General features: G+C 38.7%; 1 protein-coding gene across 1 annotated transcript in view; it reads right to left on the bottom strand.

The window, feature by feature from the left end:
* TMEM164 (transmembrane protein 164) overlaps window positions 1-20,091 on the bottom strand; it is a 38,886-nt gene extending 18,795 nt beyond the window's left edge. The window contains exons 1-3 of the mRNA XM_009991362.2: window positions 19,627-20,091; window positions 3,480-3,529; window positions 1,717-1,783 (exon numbers count right to left, since the gene is read on the bottom strand). Coding sequence (XP_009989664.2) covers window positions 1,717-1,783; window positions 3,480-3,529; window positions 19,627-20,091 — 582 coding nt within the window. The remainder of the gene's footprint in view (window positions 1-1,716; window positions 1,784-3,479; window positions 3,530-19,626) is intronic.
* Between the last annotated feature and the right edge of the window lie 703 nt (window positions 20,092-20,794).

The raw sequence follows: 20,794 nt of genomic DNA, 5'->3' as shown, positions 1-20,794 counted from the left end.
GCCAGAAGAAACACTGAAAACAGAACAGCCTAGCAAGCAGCTGTTAGGCCAAAAATATCCTAACTTGTATTTATTCCAAAAATATTTGCTCTTGGACATTATCCTTTGGCTCCTCTATCCCTAATTAAGGAGATAATTTTATGTAAGTAGTCTGTATTTTTCCTGTTTAATCACCACTGCCCTAATAGGAATGAGATCTATGATAATGGCAGAGAAATTATGAGCTAATGATTTATTAAATATTTCAACATTTTATCCTTAAAATGTTACCCAGGAAAATACTTTTGTTATGCTGTTATATATTTTATATATATGAATACATATATATTTTTTACTTAAAAACTAGATAGTTTGAAATACAAAATAAAAAGAAAAAACACTTATTTTATTCATTTGATGTCCCTTCAGCAGTATCAAGTTTTAATAAAACATAATTTCAAACTGCACATAAGCTGTTATAGTATAGAAAAGAATATATGTAGTCACCAGATGAGGAAAGGCAATATAGATCTTGAAAGGACTCCAGGGTTATTATACTATTAAACCCATTGAAATCTGAAAAATATGAACCAACCTCCTGAGCATGTGTGTGTCGCGCTTTATGGAAGATTATTTTTAACATGTAAAAGCCTACAGATGTCTTATCCTCTCTCTAGTAACCAAACTGTGTCTCAGTGCAAAATTTTATAGTCTTAAAGAGGCGAAAAAAGAAAGCATTCCCAAGCTGACAATAAAACTGTCAGTTTTCAGGTCTCCTAGCTACCAGTGTGGCCAATCAACACAGTGCATCATCCATAAAGTTCAATACAGATACAGATTTTTATACTTAACCTTATTAAAACAGTCAAGATTTGTACTCAAGTCTGAAGTCCGCAATGATTTTGTCAAGAATATCATTAATTCACATGCTATACGGATACAGATATGAGTGCTTTATCCAGACACCATAAACACGTAAGTGGATAAATTTAAGTGAACTCTATTTTAGAACAGACATTTAAATAAGTGCAATAACAGATTTTTGCAAAGAAGTCAAAATGAACAAGCACGTAGGCATATATGCATACAGACATACATACACCCCTACGTACGCATGCATAACAGCTGTTAAAAATAATCCTTACAAATATTGCATATGGCTTAGACTCAGGAGATCTTCTCTTACCATTAGTTCTTGATAGGTGTAAGAATATTACCAGGGACACCAACAGGCTAATTTTTTTCCAGGAGATACAAGTTTTATAGCAGATTTGAAAACTTGGATGGAAAAAAGAAACCTGCTGTGCCTGATCTTGGGGGAGAGGGGGTGACAGTCACCACCCCCATTTGGCATTTTGCATGCCTAAGGAATCGTACATTTACATACAGCCTGAAAAGCCTGAAACTGAATTTTGACTGGAGGCCACTACACTAACCTATGACAGCCTCTTCCAAAGCCATTAAAGTTTTCCCTCCATTTAAAGGCTAGGATGGAACTGACAAAGCAGGTTTTTTCTACACTTAGAATACAGCAGTGTTAGCTTTCCACACTGATTTATAAATACAAAAAAATCCAAGATTGGTATTTTGGCTCCATTGTAGTGACCTGTACCAGGAATCTACAGTCTGGTAAAGTGAACTTTAAAAGGCCAAACAAAACAAAGGTCTAACATCTTTCCAAAGCAAACCTTTTAGAAATAAACAAAAAAAGGAGGAGGAAAAATACAGTACACTCACCAGGCGTGTATTAACAACAGGAAACAGCAATGCCAAGAGGGCCCCATTCAGCATATGCATCTGCAACCTTAGAAAAGAGATGTGACATTATTTTCATAGATGGAAATAAAACACAATGTTTTCACACATTTTATGTAGTATCTCTTCAATAAAAGCTAGCGAGAGATTTAAGAAAATTCTTTTGGCTTGAATTTCAATAAAGCCACTGTTAAATACAATAATCAGGACAAAAGCCTCTCTTTAGATACACACTTAAATAATTTCCTAAAGGAAGACTGCTTTCTACAACAAGCTCTGGATTCCTAGAAAGCCTGGACTGCCCATTTGTGTTAATCCTGTTCGTGACGAAAGCTGCTAAATAGTTGGAATTTTGCTGATCGTTTGTCTTTCACAGCTTAAAACAGTTTGATGAAGGTTTCGACTCCTGTCTAACTCCATAAATGTACAGCTTCAAAGTAAAGCTTCAGGAATTTGGAAGAAGTCCCTTAAAAGAAGAATTACGTTTGTCAAAATGCAACAGCAAGTCCTAAGCAACGAATAAGCCTGGAAAGTAGTAGTATAATACTGTATTTTGTATAGCTTTCAGCCATTTTTTTCTGAACCACTTTTGCATCACAAGGGCACAAAAATAGTATCAGTACTGCTTCAGTTTACTTTACGTAAGACTCAAAGTAAAGAATAAACTGTCTACAACCACGGCCTGTCACAAACTGCTGGGAATTTAAAAGTCACTTGAGGGGGAAAAAGGTATTACAATTTCAAAACAGTTTTCCAAACGTAATTTATATGCTGTCAGGGTGCTGGAAAACAGAAAGGCTCACTCTGAAAAACAACAAACACTGTGGCCTCTGCTCTGCAACTGGTCTTTTGCAAATGCATAGGAAATCCGGGACTTCCTGAGCACCAGACGCTTTTCACACTCTCTGAGATGGAGATACTAGCACAGTATCTCTGTATTCAGCCTACTCCCTGCCTAAACAAGGAACAGCAGGAAAAAGCTGCAGACAGGCAGCAGCAGTTCCAAAATAATTCATGAGGCATACCCCCAGCATTGCTTTTCCAGTCACTGCCCAGACTAAGACAAGAAAGAGCCGAGTTAACTGCCAGGGCAGCAACTACAGCCCTTCCTGATGCCTATTCTGCCTGGCAAGTCCCATGACCCTCCTCACAATACAACCAGTTACGCTCCTTGGCTGCTTACTGGACTTCACAGCAGTAGTTCCTTAGAGCTTTCTGCATATTGGAAACTCTTGTGGTTCCTAAAGTTAGTAACAATAAGCAGCATTTTAGAAAAGACTGCATTGGTCTGAGAAATACCCAAGTCAACAAGAATTTGCTTTCACTATTTAACTTATATCCACAATTCTAAAACTGTATGCACAGTCTTCAATGAAACCCAGTGACCAATTTTTAGTGAGGATAACAAAAAGGTGCAAGGCACAGGCCATAAGTTACACAAGCCCATAGGTTAATCTGCAGAGAGACACCTACATTCTCATCTGCTATGAGCTAACTCGTGCTGCCAAACAAGGCCAGACCCACCTGCACAAAAGAACCAAAGGGTATGTGGCTCAACACTCACGATTTAAGCCCTGACCCTTTTCAAGGTGTCATTTTCCAATCCAACCAATATTATGTCTTTCCAACTGGATATACATTCATACATATATGTATATATCTTCATACATTATGACTTTAGCTGTGATTAACTTCTAAAATACACTATGCAAGTAGACAGAAATATAGTAAGGAAGAGGCATTACCTGAAGAGAATCATTGCAGTCCGACATGGAGGACAGGCAAGAAGAAAAATCTGAAATGTTAGAAACAAATTTAAGTGAATGATATGACCTCTTTTAGACTCCACTTTCTATGTCTGTCTTTCCCAGTTCTGTATGTCACAAATCATTTCTAAGCAGAAGAACTAAAAAACCTTTAACAAATTAAAAGGTCTCACATTACCTATATATAAAAGGATCCAAGTGGCACCTAGGGTTGGGCTTCTGCCAGTGCCTGAAAAGCAAGTCAAACCCTGGCCTGTTTGACACTGTCATCAGAACAGGTCTCTCGCACAGCAGAGGACTGTACAACCAGTATTTTACTCCAGCAGCTCCCTTAGCCCTCAGTCACGATAAGGGCCTCGCCGTGCTCAAGACCAAGCATTCACAACGACAACACTTGACTTCAGCAGCGCAGGACCCAACTCCTGAAGATCTCATGCGCAACGGCTGTCCCTTAATACTTACCAAAATAAGGTACCACAGGATCTGCTCTACGCATAAGCTTAGTAGTCATCTCCAAGTATTTTTAAAGCATTGCAAAAACGTCATCCATTATTAGCTAGCTAGCTAGACCGAAAGTAACTGAATACAATCGGAGCAGCATGTTTGTTTTCTTTACAGGCCACACTCCTACCCTAAGTATGACCTGATTTAAATTTTTATGTAATAAAGTATCGCTGACTTGCAACAATGCCCCATCTAAATTTAGAGGATAACCATCAGCTTTGATGCTGCTGTTCAAAACCTCTCACAGAAACTTAAAATACTTCGTATCAGCAAGTTTTACTCTAGATACAAAAAGATGACTATGTAAGTCTTCAGTGATAAAAATCCCATTTTTTATATTGTCCACTACTGCAAAGAAGAGACTTTGGCCTACCGTCTGACAGAAAGTATTTCAGAAAAAAATGGATTACGCTTTTTAATGCTGTTGCTAAAATAATTCAAAATAGATTATTTCACTGCCAACCTACAAAACAAATTATCACTAAATCACTTTGAGTGAGACCATTTGGAGAATGTCTGCTTTGTGGCCAAGTCAGATTAGAAAATTCACCAAGCATGTTACTTGGAAGCGTTGCAGGGCTGGGAAGAGGCCTCTGATGTATATTTAAATTAATTACTACCAGCTTCTGTACTTGCTGCAGCAACAGTAGAAATGTTGAATCTGGATCATACTAGAGAGCCCTTGTGTATAAAAGGGGCTTGCTGTCTTTACCATACAAATAAATGTACAAATTCCAAATATTTTATTTCCAGTGCAAGTTCTTAATATACAGCTGTTTCTCTGCTCCATTTACTTGAACATTTAATTCAAGTCAGTCTCAATAACAGTTTAGAACACGCACACACACATAAATTGCTTTTCCTAAGTCATAAAGAACTCTAATAAAGGCACAGCAAAACACAGGCAGCAATGAAATTTAACTGAATGTACCCCAAGAAATTTTCTTAGTGAATACTGTTAAAATACAGAGTTTCTCTTAGAGTCTTGCATTTAAAAAACAAATTTCAACTCATCAGGGTAGGTTGAAGAGGAAGAGAACACAGCAGAGGCATGATGACGATCCACTAACGGATGCTTTTTTGCGCTGGGGAAAGTATGTGCCAGAAAAATCTTAAGAGAAGTCTTAAATCACCTTGCACATAAGACCCATATGGCTTCTGGGCACAGTGTCTAACACTTACTGTGCTTCACTATTCCATTATTGCATATTTTTGCAATAAACTTTGTTTACTAATAAACCAAAGGTCATTGAATTGTGGACTATATTTTCCCTCCTTTGGAGACCATAAATATCTTCTACAGGTCTCTAATAATACCTGTTTTTTCCCCATGCTACTTGCATGCCCTAGTCAAACTTTTTAAACATTCTACATTGTATGTGAGCAAAAGGAGATATGATATTTAGAGTCTTACTAGTTCATCCAGAGTTTTAAACTCAGATTATTTTATGACTTCCTTAAATTCAGAAATCTTGCAGAAGATATATGTTACTTCTGAAGCATAGTTCATACTTTCATGGAAGAAACTCTGCTCTTCCAGTATATATTTTTTTTATTTCCTACATCTTAAAAAAAAAAAAAAACAACACAAAAAACCACACAAAAAACCCCCCACATATCGACCTTTTTCTCTATGTGTATAAAATAATCAAACCATAAATACGTCTTAATCACACCAGTCATTTCTTTTTCTGACTGACACCACAGAGTGCTCCAACTACCACATGGTAGAGCAACACCGACAATACATGTCTGTTCACTGACAAAATCTCACCACTGAGGACAGAAAACAGCTAGTGTTAAAAAAGGATGGCATTGTTAAAGACCGAGATGGACATACCAATCTAAAACACTCCACTACCATGGAGACAGCCAAAGAAGAGAACAACATTCACAACTGCTTATTTTTATGTCAACTCAGTTTCAGGAACTGATGAGGAAAAAATAAGTATTTAATATTTTTAAGCACGCAAGTCCCTCTGTTATGAGGCATCTTTCAGAAAATAAGGCTGACTTCCATTTTTTAAGGCAGCAGCAGAGAAATCATAACTAGAATGTTTATGTTAAAACTTTACGGTAATGGAAGAGATCTTCAAATGTTTCAGCTTTAGCCGTTTAATATCAAGCACTTTCTCTCTAAATATTTATATACTTTCCATGATAAATAAAGCTCAACTTCTTAAAAGGGATGTTTTACAAGACATCCTTTCAAAGAACTGTATCAGTGAGTAAATTCAAACATTATAGAGTGTCATCGTTCAGCTCAGAGTGATTAGCAGTCTTAAAATACCTAGTTCACAGCAGACAAGCTCACAAGCTCTACCACAAGTGCTCACATACTTATCTCATAAATCATATTACATTTCACTGTCATACTGGAAATAAAATCCTTTGCCTTGCACAAGGAAACAGTTACGCTTTATAAACCAAAGAATGTCATATTAAATTAGCGGCATGGCTGTGAAAAAGTTGGCAGGCTCCGTTCTCCTGCTGGAACTCTCGAGGTTTTACACACTCGGGCTAGCACAGATGTTAGCCCCCCTTTGCTGGCACACTGCAGAGCTCTGGTGTAAATGGGGCAGCACATATTTTAACTAAAACTGAAACTTCTATTCTAACTAAACTTTCAGTTTAGAAGAAACACTAAGAAACAACTTCAATGTCTCTCCTATTCTGTCAGATCTGTTACCTGTTACGTTTTCACTTTACAAACGAAAGGAAGGACAAAAGAATTAACCAGAAGTCCAAAATGTACAAAAGTAACTATTTCGTGAGGGAAAATAAGCTATAAAATATACATTGTCTGATAGGCTGAATTCTAGCACAGTTCTGATCATTCCCTTCCCCTTTAGCCGCTCTCTGAAAAAAAAAGCAGATTTAGAAAAAGGTTATACAGGTCAACAAGAATGACCAAAAAGTATAGAACATCTTCCGTACATAGATGGATTTAACACATTGAGACTCTTCAATCTGTAAAAGACTACAGGCTAATGGGGGTGAAAGACAAAGTACAAACCCACGAGTGGCCTTGAGGAAACATACAGATAACAAGTCCTAGATGGGGACAATATTGTGAGTCAGGATGTCCGAGTCTTTCACCAGAAAAGGACCAGACGATTCTGCAGCTTTTCACAGGCAATAAACTGCAAAGAAACTCCTAACACTGGTGAATCCACAAACTGAAGTTCACTTCAACCTTGAGGACCCAAATGAAAACAAAAGTCAGAAATTCTGTCAATATACTTCATAATTGCTCTGCAAGACCATAAATATCATTGTCCATACCCATGGGAAACATTTCTGGCATGAGGAACTGCATGGCACTCCCATGCATAAACCCAAATACAAAGGTCACACCACAACGTGATAGATCAGCAGGGCTGTTATAATTTGGAGACCGTAATGTGCAAGATGGCACTGCTTAACTATTCCTTGATTGAGCCAAGATCTTAAAGTGACTGAACTCGTGGTTGCTCTGAACTAACCCAGGACTGGGCTGCAAATCAGTCTCTTCCACACTCCCTCCTTCTGACCATGAACTAAGAAGAGAAAGCTCCAAATGGTATCTGCAGGTCTGGGACAGACTGGAAGGCAGAAGGAAAAGGATTATATTTTTCCGCCTATAGTAAAATGATTTTTAAATTTTAGAGATCTCAATTTCCTTAAATCTGATTATATTACTCAATCATGTCAGCGCAGCAGGTAGAAGCACCTGTATGTGAAACAACTATTCTGAAGACACTAGGAAGGAAACATTGCATTAGCTTATTCAGAAAACATCTTCGATCACAAACAGGATCGCACAAAATCTGTACAGCATTATTTTTATTTTTAATCTTTTGATCTAGGGAGATGCGACCTCGAGAAAAATGTTTCTTCACTTGGTTAGAAACAAACTGCTCTCTTTAAGAAGTAAATAGAGTCTATCAGGATCCACACCACTGGTAAAGGAGGTGAGTGAAAGGTTTCTTTCCCTGCTACACCAACTCTCACCGCCAACATAAAAAGTAGACAGAGACAAAAGGCAGTCTTTACTACTCCATGGTATCATGTGAGAGGTGGCGTTCTGTAGGGTTTCAGCACTACCTGCAACTCTTCATTTGCCAACTAATCACAAAATAATACTTTCGGACTACGCATTCTCTACCTTTAGGTTTCCTGGCAGGATGAACAAGGTAGCAACAGGTAGATATCACATTAACTTCACTCCCTTTTTAATGCCTAAAAGAAAGTATAGCCACACGAGGGAAATGTTACTGTTAAAAAGGAACTGGGTAGCTGGGAAAAAACAGATTATTTTACATAAATTCATTTTTAAAAGTCAGAATTTACAAAAAAAAAGTTACTCCTTGACATTGTAGTAGTGTCTCTAGGTAAAAGTAAAACTCACATGCATGGAAAAAAGGCTAAATATCAATCAAAATAAGCTGGTATTTTGCAACAAATTAGGGGGTTTTACTGATTATATGTGTTTTCTGAGTGCCGAAATACAACACGAATAGGTATCTCAATTTCAGAAGCATGGAAAAAATCCAGTACTGAAACAAACACCACGAAAGACTGTAACATCATGAAACCAAAAAGAACCATGTCAACTTTAATCTGACCTGCCTTTAAAACAATTCAATTTCCTAATCTCTATGCACTGTGCTAACCCCTAATAGTACTTTCACTTCTTCCACTTCAATCATTACACACGCAGGAATTATCACATTAATTTGGAGATATTAGAGGTTTCCATTACTTTTCTTAAGTTCATACAGAAATAATTTTATTCGAACAACCTCTTTTACAGTTTACACATCTAGACTTCAGCAATAGGCAAGTGCATTCGTATAAAAAGGTGGAAAAATGTCAAGAATACAAACCATCAAACACACATGGTTTCCTATTTTCCACTTAACTGTATTGCTAGATTGAAAATGGTAAGAAAGCAATAGGTTTTTGTTGTGTAATTGTTGGTTTTTAATCTAGTAGTGCCTCCACAGTACCTTTGTTATGGATTACTTCTTTGGGGAGTGGGAAGAGGTCATGTGGTGAGCAGATTTTACTAAATTTGCCTTATTACAACCCCAACGCACTCTGATATTGAGAAACTCGCACTTCAACATACAGTCCTAAATACATTAGTGAGCTACTACCTATAGTAGCTAAAATCTACTATATTAGAATGCCTTCAAGCATTTCACCCAGTCCATCATCATGAGCCATGACTTGCCTATGACAGAGATCCCCAAAACAGTTGATTAAATACCTAAAATGAGAGGCTGTGGTACATGCTAGAGCTATGCCTAGGAAAATTCTCCGATGCTGGCAAGGATGTATATATTTATGTTATGTTACAGGTTCCAAAAGCTTTGAGACCATTGTCATGAAATAATGTCAGCTGCAAATGTTCCTATTTGTCTAACATTTCCTAGTTTCTCTGACATGTAAGCATGCCATATTCCACCACTAGTTTTAGTAATCAACATTTCAAAAAAACCAAGACTAGTAAAAATCTCAAGAGCTATTCTCAAGAGATATGCACAATCTTCTGTTCAAAAAGGATGCGACTGGAGGGTGTAACATCAATGCTGTCTCTGAGCTGAAGTAAAACACCTCTTCAAATATCTGAGCCTGGATACCACTCCATTCATTAAACCTTACTGCCTCACTCCATGAGCATGCTAAATAGGGAGAGCTCACTGGTTTTATTTATTTATTTGTGTCCCATGACTTGGCTGGATCTCCAGGGTTTTTTGATTCCAAAGCATTCCAAACCTCTACAAAATATTACACCTAAGAGCTGCCTTCAGAAGTACTTTAATGATGCTATTTTTCAGTCAGCACACTACAGCAGAGAGTGCAGTCAAAACTTGTCATGAAAGGTTTTTCTTCTACCAGTCTTAGTCCTGCTGAGACAGAAACACGCGTAACGCAAAGCTCATCTTGTTTGATCAGAAACAAACTAAAAAGACAAAAGAAGACAATTCAAAAGATATTGGAGGAAGAAAAGAACAAGTCACACAACTCCAACCATTCCATATTAAACATCACAGGAACTAGCACTTAAAATATCAGTAGCAACACTTACAGATAACAAGTACAGTCGTTTCTGGCAGAAAACAGCTAAGTGTAAGCAGCATGTAAAAACCACTGCACCTCACACAGGCAGAACAGATACCATTTACCTTTTAAAACAGCAGCTCGTCGGTCCATGAGCCGCTTATTTGATGTAGTATTGTGTTGCAGCAGATCGGAAACATATCCTTCTTCTCAAACATTTCAGTCGTGACCACTTAACGAGGTCATACATTGGTAGCTTTACTATACTATTTCAAAATTAAAACTTCAAGAGGTTTGATTTTAATTTCTACTTGCAATACTCAGAGCAATGTGAAAAATGTACAGAAACTGGATTCATCCAAAACTAGAATTAATATTTTTAAAAAGAAAAGGGAAAAAAAAAAGAGGGAGAGAGACAGGTTTTGCTCAATCTGCACTAAAATAAAAATTTTCACCCTCTCTTAGGTGTATCGAAGTACCCTTCAGAGCAGAGGAGATGAAAAGGCATGTTTAGAAGGGTAAGATACAGTGGTAAGGTTAAGTGTATTTTACTGCACATGTGAAAACCATCCATTTTCCCCCACAGCGGTAAAACGTAAGGCAAGGAACATTCAAACAGCTGGATAACTTAAAAGACGTAGAAGACTATGTTAATTATTTCTAGAATTCATTTTTTAAGTAAATTCAAAACGATCACTCTATCATTTACCAGCAAGTAACAGCTGAATAACTCCATCATATGACTTGGACTCAGCATCTAGGTATGTTAGATGTCAACCACTTTTGTATAAGCCATCAATTCAGCACAGAACAGCCACACCATTTACAAGCCATCTGTTTGCCTTCTAAAAGGTAACTTTTTTAAAAAAACGTTACTGGCAAATCTGAAAAGAGAACAGAGATCAAAAGACGTTACGTTCTCACTGCTAAATAGCAGCAATTTGAATGTATTTAATATTTTAGCATAAAAATCACAGCTGCCTTACTGCAGCTGTCAGACAGGTTCAGGGATTAATTAATGTGTCCCGTGGAATTGTTAATCTAGTTGTAAGAACACTCATGACTCAAAGCTACATTGCTGGCAAACCATTAAATATTACTGCAGTAAAAGCAGTTTCTGTGTTACACAAACCAGACTCTGGGAACATAAGCAGCTGCCTGTCCCTCCTTCCAGCTTCCCAGTTTCCCAGTTTTACTCTGGGATGACAGAAGTGTAGAAAGTTGAACCATTTCCATCCCCTACAATCTTACGTCTTGCAAATTACGTATGTTCATTGGGACATTCTAGGTTAGTCTCTCCTTCCACAGGTTTCGTTTGTTTACACAGCAAACCTGCACTCAGCTTCTTCCCTTTTACAGTCTTAGGTGAAAGATTTCTAGACTTCTCATATTTTAGGATTAATTATTAACATAAGAGTCAGGTCTTTCTGTGTGTGCAGTAGCATTAGTTATCACCTCTTAGGAATCAGTATATCAGAGAAAAAGTGTTACTGAGGTTATTTTTCTTCCTTTGTCTCTAATCACTATCTGCACCAGCCCTTCACTAGTAGTGGGTTACTTCATTCCCCATTTCTGGCTTAACGCTTTGGCAAAACCTGACAATCAAAACTTATCTGGGGGTAAAAGAACAAAAAAGGCTGAACTGGGAAAAAAAAAAATATTCCAAAGTCCAATTTCTTAAGAAAGTTAATTTGCATTGAATCTAGATTCACTTGCATTTACATCTGCCAGTGACACTGGAAGCCTGCACGAGTTCACAGTAAGATTCTCATGTGCATATTCATATACATTCACTTTTGTTACTTTTTTCCCCAAGCATGACATTTCGAAAGTATCAGTTTCCTACGGAGGCAAAACCATTGTAGAAAAGTCCCTCTTTACTCTGCTTCAAGTCACCAATAACTTTTTCTTGCCATAGTTCACAATTCCTCCATTTGAAGGATTTTACAACAAAAATTTGTAACCTTTAAAAACAGTAAGATAATAAATATCTAATAACTTTATTATTGCAGATAACTTCTGCCAAAGAAACAGAAACAGTAACACAATCCATAAAAAGTTAAAGCATATAACATCAGATTCCTGATAATTTAAGTTGGCATTTCACTAACTACTGAAGTGTTAAAATATAAACAGTTACATTCACTTGACCCTAATTACTTGGCACTCTGAATAAACGTAAATCCTTACCATACCTATCCAAAGGCCTGAGGAAGTGTCCCTAGAAACACGAGTCCCATGAAACTCTGCGCGTTCCAAATTCATGGTACGGAACTTGTTCTAGGTGAACACCACCACTGTTCGAATTGCCAGGGTGAACCTGGCTGATGTACAACCACTGCAGTAAAACTTATTATCTGTGACCAAGAGCGCAAACATTTACAGCAGGGCAAGGGAGACAACAAAGAAGGGGTTTTTAGGATGGAAATCAATAGATGAAAATCATTGCAATCCCTGGAATTTATAAAGTGTCCAATATGGTTACTGCTGCTATTTGCTTTAGTCCACCACTCCACTGAAGTTCCTGAAGGCCTCAGGCAGCTACTCCTGAAACATCAGTTTAAGCTGTTGGCAAACAATCTACCTGGAATGGTGTGTGAAACTGCTAAATAGGTTAAAAAAATCCATCGTCAAAATATATTACAGCCAACAGTGACACATTATAACACTGCATAGTACACTGAAACGATTATTAATAGCTCCATTCCCCCCCCCCAAAAAAAAGGTCTGTCTCTCCATAACGTGTTGCTCAAACTACATGTTACACTTTGATTGATATTCGCTTTAAATCTATGATGATCTCATCAAAACAAATCAATATTTGATTACCTAATTATTCATCTAATGGCCTTTAGATAACAACCCTCAGTGTAAATATTTAGGGTAAGACCAAGCTAAGCTTTTTCATCTAGAATTTCGCATCATGCAATTCCTACTCCTTTTAGAGAGAAAGATTACTTCTTGTCAATTCCCCACTTTTTATGTTCTTTTCTCCTAAGAACATACAGAATAAAGGAGAGAATTACCAAAGTGTGCATTCTGTCCTCAAGCACAGGTGGTATTTCCAAATTCTGGCGACTCCAAAACAAAGGCTTAACCTAGAGCTTGAAACACCAATTCCTAACTGGAACGTTCACTGGTAGCGTGACATATTATCAGGATCTCTATCGCCTCGACTAACGCACGCACATTTTCGGCTCAAGACAAAGCATGTACTGGCCAAGTCTTGTCTAATTAAAGTGGCTGAACTGTTAATTCCTTCAAAGAAAACTGTGTTTCACAGCCTTAAGACATGTTTGCTATTCTTTTTATACTAAATTAAAAATTACTGTTATTTCTGAATAAGAATTCTTGCCTTGCCTCATACTGATATTTCTCAATTTCTCTACTATATGCTGTGATTTACTAAAAATAAGCCCAATGGTGAAACAATCTATATACAGTGTTAAAATTATCACAGAAAAGCTTGTCTTCAGCTCAATAAATAATTATTACATTAATTACGGTATCAGTTAAAGCCTCTAAATTTCATTTGACAGTGGTTTTTAAACACAATAAAACCATTGCTTGAAAACAAATTGTAGCAATTAAGACAAAATTGACAGTTATTGGAAGCAAGGGCAGCTTAAACTACACAAGTGAGCCATGTTTTTTTTGAAAGCCAAACCAACAGATCTGGAGCATCCCAGACCCATTATGAAGGAACTGATGACCTGTCACTTCATATCTACGCACCTTGAGCTGCCACTATCCTCCAAGCAGTAAAACGCGCTCTTTCGCAAGAAATACAGCTTGCCATCAAGAAACACTGGTGCTTTCAGTGCTTTAATTATCCTCCATCTGCCCTTTTTCACGACAAACTACAATGAATTCCCTCTCTAGTAATCAGCTTTAAGAGGAAGTATCACAAGTTAATTTGCAGTCGTGAAAAGAAAGACTTGTGTATTACACAGATCTAAAAATCGAGCTGCACACTTCACAATCCGATATATTCGTGAGCTGGGATTACGCACACCTTCCACTTAAGTGATAATTTTTGTATCTACCAGACAGCATTTCAGAGCTCTGAAAGGATTGTCAACCTTGCTACAACAGTCTCAATGCATCTCCTAAATGTACTGATTTGGGAATAAATCATACTATACTCCAAATATATAGCCTTGCTTTTCTCAAATACTTTTTTATAATACTTAACATATCAAATTTTACTAGATTTCAGTTTTATCATATCTCTTGAAACTGAGTCGTGTTTTCTGAGGTGCTTTAAAAATTACAAGTTCTGCAGGTAGTAGTAGCAGGCTTTGGAACGCAGGAGGTATACACAAAAATTACACAAAGAAGGGAAATATGCACACACACACACACACACAAAAGGGGAGATTTAGAAGCTTATGTTTAGAGACTTAAATTTTGAAAAATGTATATACGTTCATAGAAAATTTTGCTTTCACTGCTCCGCATCTTGCCCAACAATCTTAAGACATTAAGCAGTGAATAAAACTATTGAAAAACAACTTCAATTTAGAACACTGCTACCCTTTAAAACCTGAGTAACTCATTAAACTTTTACTTGCAAGCTGTTGCTCATGTAACCAAACACCATTATTCAGTGTCACTTCCATAAAATGTACTGAATTTCTGTAATCAAAGTTTCTTCATGCTTACTCCCAAATAACAGGATATGAATGTCTCTAATTTTAATTCAAGGTTTTGAAGAGACAGAATATAGAAAACCACACACAATTTAACTGGTTTCTTCCAAATATTACAAAGCATTTAGGGGCAGCGTATGCAAATTAAATCCAGATTCACACTTGAAAAATCTCATTTGACCACATAATCAGATTTAAAAAAAAAAAGAGGAGGGAGGAGGGGAGAGCGAAGGAGATAATTAATTAGTTATACGTTGGGACATATTCCCAAATGATGCAGAATTCAGTCAAGCTATGTTTATTATGTAAGTTCCAAAGCCAGCCCATTGTTTCCAAAAAACACAGGAGCCTCTTTTGCAGAGGACGGAAAGGATCCAGGTCTCTAAAAAAGCTAAAACTGGAAACAATGATGAGAGGATTTAGTACTTACTGAACTATAGATGCATTTAGCACTGGTTTTAGTTATGCGAACATCAGATTGAGATCACTGAATGAAACTGGACTTTTTTCCACCTATCACTTCCCCTTTAGTTTACCTCTCTTTGCCTAAAATGATCACTGTTTGAAGTAATCATCCAGCAATACAGGTGTTTCCTACAAAAACATTTTCTTTATTGCAGACAAACCTCAATCCTTAACCGTCTTAAGTGCAATAATTCAGTGTAGAATTGAAGGATAATGACAATTTACCAGCTGAAGGCTCACCACTGAGAAATTATTCTGTAGGAAGAACACTTGCAAACCTCTTTCCAAAACAACAAAAAAATTCCCAAAACTCATTTTACGGATTGGTATTAAGCCACCATTCTGGAAGAAGGCATTGTGGCATATTAAAATCAAGGAAGCTGACAATTTACAACAGTTTAAGAGAAGGACTAGCTGTAGCTATCATTTTAGGATTAGATTACAGTCATGTTTCTGCCACTCCCCTAAACAAGATTTCAAGAAAGCTGCACACACACACACTTTTGTTTTATGACTGTCAGTCATAACCTTCAGCTGACTAGTCTTAGCAAAGCTCCAAGAAACCAAATTAAAACTATCAGCTTCAAGACCCAACTCAAAAACCTAAAATTCAAATTTCAAAAAGAAAAAAAAGTCACAACCATTAAGGTTGGACAGGACCTTTCAAGGTCACTTCACCCCCTCCTTGTTACCCACAAACTCTGATTTAGATGGCTTCGCATAATAGTTTTTCCTTACATTTTGTTTTCCAAATTTCTCTTTTGCAATACAGACTAATTTTATATCTGGGTCCTGGTTTATATTTATCTACATTTAATCTTAGTTGCCTGTTAACTCCAGCTTGATGTCTTACAGATCAAGAGATATCTGTGTTTATGCATTTTCATTAAGTTACACCAATTGTGACTAACAGCTTGCAAAATATGTGTGTCAGAAATTACAAACTGGGGGTACAGGAACAAATCATGAAGAACACAAGAGTTTTTGATGGAAATTCTAACTGCTCCTTCACTGAACCTGAAATGAAGAACTGCTACATGAACGCAAATGTTTTGATTGAAAAGTTTAAAAATGTACACTTTAAAGAATATAGAACTGACAAAATTGTGTTTGATACAATTAGTTTTGACATTGCAAGGCATTAATTTTCCTTTCACTTCACTAAAGCAATGCTGTAGGTGTTGTGGTCTCCTTTACAAAACTTTTAAAGAAATCAATAGTGCTGTGATTGGCTGTTGGGTGAATCCTCCCTCTTACATTGCTGAATCAGAGACTTCGAAGATTCCCTTCACCTCTTCAACGTCAATACCGTAATTATGGATCCTAAAATACTCTAAAAGATTAATGTTTTGAAAATATAACACTTGGTCCCCTAAACATACACTGAATTTTTTCCTGCTATGCAGAAGAGAACAGGTTTGCAACATCATAGTGGACTTAATGTTTCCCTTTTAGGATACAGCAGTATCATCAATTCAATCATATCCTCAGTCCTAAAAATAGAGTGTTTTTTTTTTAAATAGAGGTATTCAAATAATTTTCAATAAGACCACTCTTTATGTAAAGAAAGAGCTTAGTATGAATTCCTTCATAGACTTTCCCCCACTCTCCACCATTCCACCACACACTAACTAAACCTTGTACTGCACAAAAACACCCCCATCCCCCTCGGAGAGCTGCCAAAGAAACTACAGAAGTTTCCATTTCACCTCTGGTTTAATATATCTAAAAATTTTTTTTTTAATTAAGTTTCCAGCTCTCAATGACGCTGCACTTACATCACTGGTAAAGAAACAATATCGCCCTTCCTCCTCCAGCAGCTCTGCAAGAAGCCAAAACCAAGACTGGGGCTGGAAAGGAGCAGTACTGTTTCTGGATAATTCGACTGGTGGCAGGATGGCAACAAATTCTCTGAATGTGATTAACCATGAGGGCCATTTAGGCAGTTAAATGTGTTAATTTGATCAACACTTCATCCTTGCAATTGCACATCTAAACTAGTTCTTCCGCTTATGAAAAAGATCTGATTTGAACACAGGTTGGCATCACAGGCAGAAATTACAACATCTGATCAAAACAGACTTGTTTGTAGAACTTGGTATCCGTTATATTGCGCAGTTTTGGCTGCCCAACTGCACCACACGTGTACTTCTCATTTTATTTTGTGATTTTGTTTCAGTTTCAGCCTTTTAAAAGCAGGACTTGTGGTTTTATGCAGAGAAAATCTGAAGGATAATTTTCAGTTCCAAATATTTTTGGCTTAGAACAGAGAGCCTTTGTTGCTCTGAGGTGAAATAGTCTCAGCTGAATAAAAGGAAAACAGAAATAGAGTGAAAGAAGAGACCTTCACCAACAGCTACTATTGGCTTCCCTTTGAACTGATCTTGACTGTTGTAGCATGTTTCACCTCTTACCCTGTTCACCCTAATGTTTAGGCACAGCAGCAGGACTATGTACAAACTACTGTCAAGAACAGAAGTGAAGGATAAATTATATTTTCACCTATTTCATCTTGCCAACCTGTTGCTCTCAGCAAATTCAGACCAGATAAACAATGCTTGCAAGATTCCAACTACTATGTATTACTTTTCTGCTGATGGAGGTTATCAACTATCTTTGTATCTAACCTGTTTTCTCTACTGAAAGCTGTTGGTTTTGCAGCTGTTTTCATTCTCTCCATTAAACCCAAGCTGATTTCTAATACATCTGCTTGAGGATGAAGAGGCATGACTTTTGAATTTTGCTGACATACCCATCTTCTCAATTTCACAAAAGCTGGAACACCACTTCTAATGAGTAATTAGCACAGGATTATAAAAAAAGCTTCACAATTGGCTAAAAAGAGATTGAGAACTGCCCATGCCTGACTACAGAGGTTAAGCCTCTGTCTTCTTGGAGGAGAGCATTAATGAATAAGGAAAACAGTACTAGCTCCCTCATTTATGTATAAGCATTAGCTTTTGCTAAATGCTTATCATAACATCGCATTATAATACCTTATCAAGACAACTAAATTTTCAAATCATAATGATAATCCTCACCTTCTTCCCAGAGAATTAATAGGAAAAATTTCCAGTAAACATTGAGTATTGCCAATAAACGGAATGTAGCTATATTATTTTATTTTAGTTATTCCTACAGCTTTTGCATACCTTCCACTTTCCCCTTCCTTACCAATAACGACTAACTGGTTGCACAGCAATTGGTATCACTTCATGGGAAGTAAGTGTCCTATGGTGTAAAATACTGAGCTAACATTGCATCACTGCTTAGGAATTTATACAACCTACTAATTAAGTTCTAGAACTGTAAGTTAATTGCTGTAAAGGTCTTGAATATTGTTGTAAGAGCTTGTTTTTCCCCTCTTGAAATAATCCCCATCTCCCTCAAACTCTGGTACGACCAGAAAAGATGTTTCCATTCCTGTTAGGAAATGCTCTCGAGGAGTGAAACTATTAAATGACTTGATCTGATACAGCCCAGATCACTTAGCATTCTGCAAAGGAAGACTAAGAATGGCATTGGTCTGATTTTCAGCTATTACTGATCTTAGATCTTATCATTGCAGCTTTTACAAAAGCCTTTTTGACATTCTAATTCTTGAGCTTAAATGTTTTAAGTTGTCCAGTGCTGAGGGTACAGTATTAGCAAAATTAAACAAAATAATAAATTTTTACATCTCCCACACTCTTTACCAAGCTCAGTGAAACTGACAGTTAAGTGCATGCACAGGACTACTGACAAATAGAGCTTGTAAGCTTTAGATAACGCAGTTCAGTAACTGTTTATGAATGTTTCCACTATTTTGGAAGCTACGCTAATTGCACATTATCATGCACCAGCAACCAAGCCACAAGTCATTAAAGCACATAGTTTATCCACAGGTATTAAGCCAGACTGATTTGTTCATCCCACATAAGAGACACGGGTAACAATTGTCTCCTTACTATTCAGCTTCTAAAATTAGAAAGGTAAACCAACATCGTCTGCACAAAATAACGAGTAATTTGTTTCTTCAACATCTTCACAAAATACTTTCACACTCCTAAAAGTCACTTGCTTGAAAAAGTTGCATGTAAATTACAAAGCCACTTTAGCAATAATCTTGTTTTTGTTAAATGTGGTGCAAGTTTCATCACTGCTGTCAGCGGAAACAACATTTTCTATCCTTGAAACAAGAATTAAGTGAAAGCAAGTGGTGAGACAACCTCAATTTTTTACACTTTCGCCAGAGAGTCAGACATAGCTACAGTTTCACCTTTTCATTTGACTTGGGTTTTTTTCATAGATTTCAATTCAGCTGATTAAAAGCTATGTCAGTTTTAAAACGTTTACACCAATTCTTGGCATTTGTACTTTTGCTATGCAGTTTTGGACCACAAACCGACCATGGGAAAAATCTGCTTTGCAGGTAGAAAACTAAAGCAAACTTCCTGGTGACTGTACACAAGCCTTACCTGTATCATGGTGACAATATGACAGGGGTTCAGGAGGTAAATGACAGTCCTGGTGGCAAACTTGAACCCCACCTCCAGCCCAAAGATGAGGCAGAGCACCACCAGCAGCACGTTCTTGCCCAGGCTCTCCTGCTTAGTCTGGGGCTGCTGCAGCAGCTGACCCTCCAGCTCGCTGAAATGCAGCTGCCTGAGCTTCCACAGAGACAGAAGGATCTCCACAACGCCCACGGTGAGGAAGACCAAACTCTCCAAAAAGCGCTGCTGCCCAGAGAGAAAAGCCGCGCACTCCGGCCCCCCATTGCCAGCAAAGCTGGGGTCCACGCCCCCGTACATCCAGTCCAGGAGATTGTGGAGGCTGTAACGAGACATGGTGGGATGGTGCCTTTTCTCCTCCCCGTCGCTGCCCAGGAACAGGTAGGAGCACGATGGAATCAAAGCCAAAATGCTGTCGGGCTGACGAACCATGAAACGCAAGGACGGCCCCTCTGTAGTCCCCTTCCTTCCCGAGCTTCAGGGGAACAAGCAGCTCAGCCCGGGGCAAGGAGAGCTTCTGCCCTTGCCTTTCGACGCCCGGACGAGAGCCGCGAGCAGCAGCCTGCAAGAAGGGAGGAGTCACAATGAATGGAGCCTGTGAGCAGCGCAGAAGCCCCTCGCCTCAGGACCCCTCCTCCCCGCCCCGCACTATCCCGCCAACACCCGCCGCTCTCCCTCTCCTCACCGTTACGGGGCTGCCCTTCTCCGCAGGACAGCGCTACGAGCCGCCCCGACTCCGCGGCCACCTCTTCCCGCTCCGCCCGGCCCCGACATCGCCTTCCGCCCGGCCACTGCCTCGCTCCCCGCCGCCGCCCCACCGGCTCTCCCGGTGCCCCTCAGCCAGCGCCGCAGCCCGCCGGCCCCAACGGCCGCCGCTCGCGCCGCAGCCCGCCAGCCCCAACGGCCGCCGCCCGCGCGCCCAGCCCTTCCCGCCGCGCGGCGACGGGCCCGGTACCTTCGCCGGCGGGTCCGTGCTCCGTCAGGGAGCGGGGCGCGGCGGGCAGGAGACAGGCCCGGCGCCCCCAGCCATGGGACCGGCCTCGGCGAGGGAGGGGAAGGAGGAAGCAGCGCTCCCCTCAGCGGCGGCGCCGGCACGGTTGAAAGTACGATCCCGAGCAGGCGGGCCGCTCCCCGC

This window comes from Tauraco erythrolophus, chromosome 13, assembly GCF_009769465.1.
Source record: "Tauraco erythrolophus isolate bTauEry1 chromosome 13, bTauEry1.pri, whole genome shotgun sequence".
NCBI lineage: Eukaryota > Metazoa > Chordata > Aves > Musophagiformes > Musophagidae > Tauraco > Tauraco erythrolophus.
Note: the sequence above shows the minus strand (reverse complement) of the source record. Positions and strands in the feature narration are given on the sequence as shown.